The sequence below is a fragment of the Phragmites australis genome, chromosome 1, assembly GCF_958298935.1.
Source record: "Phragmites australis chromosome 1, lpPhrAust1.1, whole genome shotgun sequence".
In the NCBI taxonomy this organism is placed as follows: domain Eukaryota; kingdom Viridiplantae; phylum Streptophyta; class Magnoliopsida; order Poales; family Poaceae; genus Phragmites; species Phragmites australis.
Genome location: NC_084921.1, coordinates 14,932,983 through 14,943,500, shown reverse-complemented (window position 1 = coordinate 14,943,500; position 10,518 = coordinate 14,932,983). Strand labels below are relative to the sequence as shown.

Here is a 10,518-nt window from a genome sequence, read left to right as displayed (position 1 = left end):
GCGCGAGGGAGAGAGGCGGCGCGCTTGGGAGAGGAGAGGAGAGGCGGCACGCTCAGGATAAGGCAAGGGGCAGCGGTAGAACCGGCCGAGAGAGGAGGAGGGGAAGAGATTGGGCCAGCCTAAAGAAAAGGGCCCGTCTGTCTTTTTTTTCTTTTTTCTTGTGAGTATATGTGTATGTATGTGGGGAATTGCGCACAAAATACAGCAACATACCGTTATAAAAAATATAACAATAATTTAGTAACATTGCATTCTCACAGATATTAATATGGACAGGAAGAAACAAACTTTCCTCATGATTTAATCGACATGTACAAGATCATATCATATGACCTTGTACTGGTTCTTTAGAGGTTGTATCTGAAGAAATGATGTCCTCCTCATTTTGTATTAAAAACGTTTGTCTATACTTCATGCTATACTCAAGCCTGCAGTAATTCGATCATAATGTCAGTTAGTTATTTGCCTGTTCCGTACGTGTAAAACAGTCATTATTAGTTCTTGATCTCTTGTTAACACACGGCGCCATGTTCTACCTTAATCTGGCCGATACCATTGCTCCATGAAAATACTGACATGGCATAGCGATGGTTTGATGGAGCAAATCCTCCTTTGTTGGTGTCGCATTTATTTCTCTCACCAGCAAAGCCTGCACTGCATCATCTTGTCGGCTAGCATGTTTATTTTGCTACACTGTCAATCAGCCATCATATCACCAGGCTGTTATGTGCTTTCGGTTTTCCCCTGCAACGATCTTTTTCCTGAAATTACCAGTCCAGTTCTGCCTGGAATTTGGTACCAAAAGTAAAGCCAATCTGAACAAGATTCTGAAACGACAGACCTTACTTCAATGAACTACTTGATAATCATTAGACATCCAAAGGCGGCAAGATAACAAGTATAGACAGAAACAGAACAACGGAATAGCACAAGTAAAATTACCTTTATAAACCATTCGGCCTATCTAACAATTAAATTGGGTAGCCAGGGCACTGATTACGTACAATCCATGAGCCAGTACACGAAACTACTGATAAAAAACTTTTGCAGGTCTCCTTAAACCGCTTATACATACATTTTGTTTCGGCACGGACGGAGACGCCATGTACACATGATATTGCAAAATAAAGAGGCAATTGATAGATCTGTTCAATTTTGGCCCAACAGATTTATTGTCAATTTTGGCCCCGGCTGATTGATCATCTTCACACGGCAGGTCCTACTGCTCCCTGAGCTGGCCAATTTTCTGCCCAAGAAGTGCGATTCATGGTCCGATTGTGCCTGTGTCAAAGTAGAGCGTCGTCCCGGAACCACCGGCAACACCCTCCATGAGCGCGAACCGCATGTCCTCCGACGGCTTCCAATGCCTCTTCCTCTGGTTGATGAACCAATTGTTGATCTGCTTTGGGTCGAGACCAGTCATCGCTGCAAGCCTCACCTTGTCTTCCTCCTGTCAGCACCACAACATCAGGCAACAGATATAGTGCACCAGGTTTCATTTGTCGAGACTAGAGAGACAGTGTTTGGGGTCTACCGTAGGGTAAGGCCAGCGGTAGTGTGTGTTCCACCACTCGAGCAAAACCATCCGTGCGTCCTTTGGTAGCTTCCCTTTCTTCCGCTTCTTCAGGAACTCTGACCGAAGACGACCGAGACATCCACTGTACTTCTTAAGCAGCATTTCCTTGAGTTCATGGTCAGCTAAGCGAGAGCTGTGTTCTTGCCCTATGTCTTGAGCATCAGTGTCCCCCGAGCATTGCTCATCCTCAGAGGACCCCATCATGTCATCTGGCATGCAAGTATCAAGTCAGAAATACATCACTTCAAGACATCTAACAATCCACATATCTCCTGAAAGTATGTTTTGCAAACAGGTTGAGTGAAAATTACTGAAACAAACACATATTAATGACCTCCCTTGTAATTGTGCCTAGCCTAGCCAAAGATGTTGGTACTTCTTCACATAGTCATTACATGGAAAAATGAATGCGTGTCGTATTTGCTCAACATAATTTCCTCATATTCAAAATATATTTGGTGGCCAAAGAACAAAAACAGGACCAACATGACCTTTCATGACATATAGATCGCAACGATTAACACGAGCACCTTCAGAAATGGTTTCCTTTCTAAACCCATATCCATAAAATATCATCTTCATGACATGCCACTTATTCATTTGTCATATTCTTTACCGCATAAAAATAGAAGCGCATAGTTAGGTGTTTGGGGGCTTCAGACAGCAGCAACATAGGGGTTGGACAGAACAAAGGCCTTGTTAAACAGTAAACTTCCAATGCAAAGAATTGCAATGGTACGTAAGTTCATAGTGTAGAAGCTGCCTCATGATCTTGTGCAACAACCCTCCACACAGAAATACGCTTTCATCAAATTCATTGCTAAATTGGATAGCAAAACAGTTTTTTGATAAATATCACACTTTCATAAGACATGACCCAAATTACTACATCATATTCTTACAATACTCAAAGCTACCAGAGGTCAGATATGCCTGAAATATGAAGTTGTAGAAGAAAAATATAGTTATACGCGTATTATGGTAGGGACCATATAAACATAATTTGTCATCCTAATCTCAAATTGTCACATGCTAATACCAGTTTTTGCCCACCAACATCCACACATGATGTTCTTATTATTAACTCAAGACTGGAGCTTGATTCTAACAGACAAATGATGGCAAGACCGTTGAGCTTCTTATGTTATAAGATCATTTGGAAGAATTATGCGAAATCTTATAGATCTGATCGTGCGACTACCATTTCTTCTCAAGTACTTCATTGCATGAACATCCACAGCACAAAAAAATAAAAATAGAGTTTTTTCCCTGGACCACCCAAAAGCACATTTTGAATAATGCAATTGTTTATTTTTCCTTGCATCGCACTCAACTAGAATCCAAAAACTATTTTATTCAATTGGCAATTTGTCTTAGGACATTAAAAGAGTATGGCTTTGTCTCCAGGACACCGTTATGTTTGATTTTAGCTATAGGACACTGCGAATTTGTGGTTTTGTTTGTAGGACACTAGAGGGGGCAAAAGACCATTATGCCCTTAGCTTCAAACCTCCTAAAAATATTTTTTCCATGCATATATTATAATTCAGCCTGAATTTTGCATAATGAAGCTAAGGGCATAATAATCTTTTGCTTCAATAGTGTCCTACAAACAAAACCATAAATTTGTAGTGTCCTATAGCCAAAATCGAACATAACGGTGTGATAGAATCAAAGCTACACTCTTTTAGTGTTCTAGAGACAAATTTGCCTATTAAATTCCATTATTGACTCAATTTTGAAAAGGAAGAATAGCCCCTACCTTTGTCACTAGCAGTTCTTATTATTATAATGGCATGACCAATAATGCAAAAGCTAGTGGCATTTTCAAATGTGCCTTTTCCATTGGCGCAGATCAATATTCAGTACGGCCTCCATCTCAAAATAGATGACGTTTTAGAGTTGAGCACAAGTATTAAGGTGAAAAATAAAATGACCATCTTACCCACTATCAATACCAGAGATGGCCAAATGGGCGGCCCGGCACGGCACGGACCCATTGAGGCACGACCCGTTTAAGCACGACCCGTTTAGACCCGTTAGCTAAACGGGTCGTGCCGTGACTCCAGCCCAGGAACGACCCATTAAAGACCGGGTCGTGCCGTGCCGGTACGTGGCACGATAGGTTCGATGACTTTTTTTGGCCCGTCAGCCTGTCAGCCCGCGAAAAATTGGAAAAAATCACAAAAACTTACTTTCACTCGGAATCGAACACCCGACCTTCTACTTGGGAGTCAAACACACTACCATTGCACCACATACTCTATATGATATTAGATCTAAACAAATTATATAAAATACTAAAAAATATGAACAGTTAAACGAGCCGTGCCGTGCCGACCCGTCGTGCCGCGGCTCCGACCCAGGAACGGCCCAAGTCGTCGTGCCGTGCCGACCCAGCCCGTTAGCCATCGTGCCATGCCGTGCCTGGGCCGTGTCAACAGTGTCGTGCCTCGGGCCGGCCTATGTTGCACGGCCCATTTGGACATCTTTAATTAATACCATTCATTACATGGGAAATAAGACTTGCATTGGAAAGTAAGGTCCTTAATGGAAGGATAAGACTGGAAAACTTGGACTAAAGTTATCTCAAAATTGTAAAACGTCATATATTTTGAACATTGTAGAAGAGGCTAAAACGTCATCTATAACGTCGTCTATTTTGAGACGGGGGGAGTATTAAAGATGGGCAGACTTGTAGAAGTAAGACTATATATTTGACTCAAACGAGACCAAGATAAGACTATGTACTATCCAACATCTGGCAGTCATCATCTTAGTTTATATGGCACAAACCTTTGCCCATATTTAATACTAATTTTCTACGAGCTGAGAGCTTCCATTCCCAACACATCTACGTGCACATTTCCGATGTATAATCATATTATTGCAGGCCATTCTTCCCATATAAAATTGAGGTGTAAGCCTGCAGCAGCCAGACATCATCTATCACTTCTTGTGGGGCCTACATTGAAGTATGTTATCTCTGAAGAAATATAGCTGTTGCTGGTTTAGTCTTTGTAGAGCAATTAATTTAGTAATTTCTCCTTCCGATCTACAAGACAGTAGATGTTTTCCTACACAAAGGTCAATAGTTCAGTTAACTGTTTTTCTAAGGAACTCTATATTTTTTTTTTTAGTACACATTTAAACGTGATATAAGTTCATAAGATTATCGATGCGGCCATCATAACAGGATGGTATTAGCTTTTTTCAACCAGGACAGAATCTCATAAACACGTTGTAACCCAGAGAAGGATGCGAAGAACACTTGAACACGAGTTTTTCCGAGGTGACAGAACTTACACGATCTTTTTCTTTTTGTCTCGATGTACAAATCATATTGCTTGCTGTGTTCATGCCAAACTAGTATCATCCCTACACGCCAGTTGTTGTTAAACAAGATAAATTCCATCGGATAGAAATTGTTGAGGGGCTTATGACAGAATCATGCAGTGAGCAACCTGAGATATACAAATATAACAGGACTAAAGATAGATCATAGAAGAAATATCTAGCATTTTGTGAGGAAAAAATATCAGTTACATGCAAACGAAATATTATTTTTTTGAAAAATTGAGGTTAAATACATGGCATATATATATGAGATAAGATGGGCAATTAGGATTTACAGTGCATAAGTATTATATCTTTGCAGATATATCAAAAGATCATTTCCGTCCTAACCTTATTCATAAGCACAAACAACCATATTTTTACTATGCAAAACTTTTAACTATACGAGAACAACAAAATCTTGTTCTTCACACCCTTTTTTGACATTATTGGATGGATAACATTTGTGCATTTGTTCAGTGATCTAACCTTGATTCAAAGAGAGGATATATAATTTCATTATCTTTTAAGAGGATATATAATTTCACAGTTTCAGAGAGGATGTACAAAATCAAAAACATCAAGCATGTCGGAGAAACATGTTAGTAAGTTGCGGATAAGCCCTAGCAACAAGTGTCATATTTGTTTTCTAAGGGCAATCAACCTCAAACAGTGAATTTTAATAGCTTATTGCCATGTATGCCCTTATTTTTTTACCATAGACCTAAAGATATGTGGTATGTATCCCCATTATGAAAACAACAATTTCCTAGAAGGTAACCCACAGAAAGTTGGATCAACATGTCAATGCTGCGTCAGAAAAATGGGGCACCACAAGGTCTTGACAAGTCAAAACATAGCGTTGCTGTTTCCTTGTAAAATATTGCTACCAAGAACCCGAACCAAACAATAGACTAGTGTGCACATAACATTATTTTATTTATTATACTACCTGTGGCTCTTCTGACGTTCTGGGCAAGGATTTGACTGGACCTTGTTAAAGCATCTTATTAGTCCAATGTACATGCTTCAGATTAACTTGCTCATTCTTGTTGGCATTGCACTTTAGAAAATAGCACCTTCATTGTACCGCTTCATATTAACTTGCTCATTTTTGTTGGCATTGCATTAATGCTGAAAAATAATACTTCTTTCTCCCTTTATTTTTGATAGGAAATAATACTGCTTGTTGGTGTAGCACTAAATGTATCCCTTACATCATCACAAAACACGCCCACTGAAAGGCCCATTAGGTTTCCAGACTCCAAATCGCCCGTTTAATTTAAGGTAGGAAAACTCATGTATCTCCATAAAATAGTGGATCACCATAATATATGTTCGCTAGAGTAACACATATCCTAGTAAAAGAAGGGTTACCCAAACTTTCCCAGAGTGCAAATTGTATGGGAAAGGCCATCGCATGTTAAATGCCTCCATTTTCCCGTCCTCCGGGGAGAAAAACAGTATAGAGGAAATATCAGCGCGACAATAATATAAACTACAAACCACAGAATAATGTAGAAAAGAATCCGCACCACCAGAAATTACCACTACCGTGATGATATGATATGTCTTGTCAAAGTACAACAACCGAATCCGGCAAGAGATCTCCTAAGCACGAGCTAGCTCTAATAATATAAACCGTTTAGTACAATTTTTTCTACACTTTCAGTGGTAGTATTACTCTGGTAAATAACCAGCAAGCAGCAGGCAAGACCAAGATTCTGTCATGGGGCAAAGCTAACCAATCCGAGCAAGCTCACTCCCCACCACAGCACTCTCAAGTTCCATCACACAGCCTACCTGCTAAAGCCTGAGAAGGAGAGAAAGCAAAGGGTAGAGATAAGGTGGCTAGATAGAGAGAAAGAGGGAGAAGCCTACAACCTTGGACAAAACCCTACACAAGCACCCTCCCAATGCTTTACTCCACCTCTGACACCCCTGCACCCCATTTGCATGGACACGATTTGACCCTTCAAGAACACATACACACGCATGCACATGAATACTTTCAGCGGCTTGCTTCTTTTGATGCACACCACAACAAAATGCACGCTCACTCATAAAACCAATGTGCAACGCAATGTGACATCTGAAATGTGCCACCTTGGATGTACGGATGGGTGCATGTGAATTTTTTAGATGCGTGGGTTTCCCTACCGGAGTGCGTGGCGGTCGCCGCCGGCGAGCTGCCTCCGCTGCAGAGGTTGCTAAGCTGCGCCTGGATGCTGCTTAGGAACGACGCGGCCTCGTCGAACGGCTGCGACAGCTCCTCCTTGTACCGCACCAGCAACCGGCAGTATGACTCCTGGAATCACAAGCACGCACGCGTTTGCACATGTAATAACTGATTATTAGGAGCAGATCACGCAGCAAATCTAGCGTTCACCACAGAAATTACTCAGCTAACTATTCCTGTTTTTAGATATACAGGATACTGGTCCAAGAACAAACCATGAACTCGTCGAGCTCGGGATCGACGCCGATCTCCCCGGCGCCGGCGCCGGAGCCGGCGCACCTCCCCCGGCTGATCTCCTCCAGCAGCGACGCCATCTGCGGAGGCGCTCCCACCTGAAATCAAGAAACCGCGCATGTAGACGCATACACGTACGCAGAAAACCATCAATTCTTGGCATGCACAGCTCGCGCGGGAACACGCAAGATCTCTGCACGTGGACGCACCTTGCGGCACTCGATGTAGGCGGAGAGGAGGGAGGGGTAGCGCGGGTGGCTGGCGATCTGCGACTTCATAAGTTCCGTCAGATCCGCCGGCGAGGACCTGCCGACGCCGACGACGGAAGCCTCGCTCGCCGCGCCGCCGACCCGCAAGATCCCCGGGTGGATGTTGTACAGATCCTCCATGGAGCAGCAACAGCTCAACTGTGCATCACAAGTTCACAACTATACACACGACTACTATTACTATATGCGCACAAATGGTAATCTAGTACGCCACTGTAGGGAGTGAAGGGTTCTCGTGTTGTGCTGGGGTTCAAAGAAAGAGAGGAGGGCAGGATGCCAGAGGCTTATTGGGAATTTAGCAGCTGTTTGCACTGCAGATGGAGAAGAAGCTGCAGGTGCAGCAGCAGCAAAAGCTTGTGATATCTGCAGGGGAGTACATGGGAGCCAGGAAACGATGGATGGGGAGGAGAGAGAGGATAGATTGGGAAAGAGAGGGTGGAGTATTCTATGTGCGGAAAAGGGGAAGGTTGGGAGGGGTGAGGTATTTGGCTGTATTTTTCTTGGAGACAGATTGAGAAGTTGTTTTTGTCTTATTGATTTGTTAATTTGCATGGTTGGACCCTTGTGTCAGTTGGGATTTGGAGGGATGCCCTTTGGAGGGATCTAGTTGATCATCACTGGAACTGAATATGGTTTTCTCCCATGGGTTATCTCCCCAACAGGCAGTTCTTTTACACGTTAATCATTATTAATTATTTAACCACAAATTTAATTTAAATTTTGAAAACATGTTTTATCCTGTATTTAGCTAGATATATTTTATTTTGGAAGACACCATGCTCCCTTTTCTTTAAGAATTACATGGTCACAAGTACAAGATCAGGGAACTAAATAAGTTCTCCTATATGTTAAAGTACGATTATGATCTTGTTTGGCATAGCTAAAATTTATAGGTTTTTGCTGAAAAACAGCTTTGGCTAAAAACTGTTTATGGATTTTAGTTATTGCCTTTTACGAGAAATTTTTATGTTCTCAACACACCAAAAGTTAGAAAAGTCATTCTTAGTCGTCTTATCAGTCTTTAGTTTATTTTATCAGAAACCAGCTTTGTAGCCTTTCAAAAGCCAACAGTAAGTCAATCGGTTTGTTTTAGCTTTTGACTTCTAAGAAGTAGAAGGCAACAATAAGCTGAAACAAATAGAGCTATATATCATGTTTTATTTTTCCCCTCTAGTTTAGGCTTTTGTATAAACTAATTAGTGCATACAACTAAGTATAGTCTCAAAGTCGATGTATTTTGAGTTGGAGTTCTAGCTGAACAATTTAAATAAAAAATTACAACTCACTTCTATTCTCCGTCGTAGGTAAAAGAGAGCCTACACATAAAAGAAAATGATGAAGCATGAATCTATTATCCATCTTTTCTCATCACTTTATTTTTGGGTAAAGTAGTTCGTGTATGCACTTAATATTAAGACTTCTCTATTTCCGTGTATAAATTGAACTTTATCGCTGTGCAAGCATAAAAATAACTTACATGTAACTTCTTTTTCAGTTGATCAGTACAAAATAAATATCCAGAAAGCACCTCATCATATCACATTCATCACTTCTATGGAAGATGTTTGTCATCTTTTTAGAGATCTGCCCTAAACCAATTTATCTCAACCTACAAAATCTATATCTTACCCAAAAAATAGAATGTTGTTAAAAGAAACAACAGTGCATACCTAGATGTTATAGAATATTCTCAATATGGCAAGACACCAGACCAGGCAAAATGGGTCACCCGGTACGGCATGGCCTGGTTGGTCCGGCTAACTAACAGGTCGTGCTGTGCTAGCCCGCGTGCCGGAGGCCCGACCCATGACACGGTCTGTGAAGCACAGTGCCGTGTCGGGGTGGCCCGGGTACGGTTGCGGCACGGCGGGCCGTGCCGAGCAGGGTGGCCAGGCGGTGGCGCAAGACGAGGTGGCGGGGTGAGGGTAGCGCAGCTAGGGAGAGGCGGGGGTGGCTAGGTGGCCGAGTGGTGGGGCAAGGCGGCTGAGCGGCCGGGGCGGGGCAGGGGGTCGAGCGGCAAGGGGGCGGCACCATCATTTTGAATCTGTGCATCTGACCCCTTCAGGTAGATTGGAATTGCGTCTTCGAACAAGGTGGGGAGGAGGATCCGAATGTGTACTCCGAGCCCACCATCATTTCTGTTGAGTCCTCATCGTTGTTTTAATTTTGAATCTGCAGATGTGAAATGCCTCTCCTTTCTTTTTTTTCTTCTAGAGGACTACCTTCAGTTGGAGCGAGCGACCGAGATTGTGGAAGTGTTCTTGGGTCCGCCTACTGCCACGGAGCGGGACAAACATGTGGGTTTGGTCGGGAACTGGGAGTGGTACAACCACATCTGCCGCTATCTCGAGGTAGATGCTCCGACGTGGCTAAACCTGCTGGAGCCCAGGGTTGCCAGGAAGCGAGGGTGTGTGGCTTCTGGTGTTGCGGCCTCCGTGATTCCTACGAACTCGCTCCGGGCTCGGTCCCCACCTGCCTCTGAGGGCTCACAGACTAGCTCAACGGCTGAGTCGTTCGAAGCGCCGCTAGACAATACGAAGCGTGAGAGGCGGGCCGAAAGTGCAGGCGATCTGGCCGAAGACAAGGCCCAGCCAGAGGGGACGACCGGGGAAAGGGTCCAGTTCTTTCGGACCTCGCCGGCCATGACCAGGGCCGAAGAGGGGGTGAGGCCTCCCTGTATTTTGATTGGGGGTTCGTCAACTCAGATGATGAGGACGTTATGGGCACCTCTGCTGGAGGAACTAAGGGCCCAAGTGAGATGTCATTACCTCGTTGGTTTATATCCTATCGTAGCGATGCACTGGGATCCTAACTTATGCTCTCAGGGTGTTTTAGTGGTTACCAAGATAAATCCGTTCTCAGTC

The 10,518-nt window shown here is 43.1% G+C and overlaps 1 protein-coding gene across 1 annotated transcript; it reads right to left on the bottom strand.

The window, feature by feature from the left end:
- Positions 1-921: 921 nt before the first annotated feature.
- On the bottom strand, positions 922-8,132 carry LOC133910859 (homeobox protein knotted-1-like 1). Its single transcript, XM_062353101.1, has 5 exons — positions 7,595-8,132; positions 7,367-7,483; positions 7,073-7,220; positions 1,535-1,785; positions 922-1,450 (listed from the first exon to the last, which is right to left on the bottom strand). Exons 1-5 carry the CDS (start codon positions 7,772-7,774, stop codon positions 1,265-1,267), a joined length of 882 nt encoding a protein of 293 aa, XP_062209085.1. The 5' UTR covers positions 7,775-8,132; the 3' UTR covers positions 922-1,264.
- Between the last annotated feature and the right edge of the window lie 2,386 nt (positions 8,133-10,518).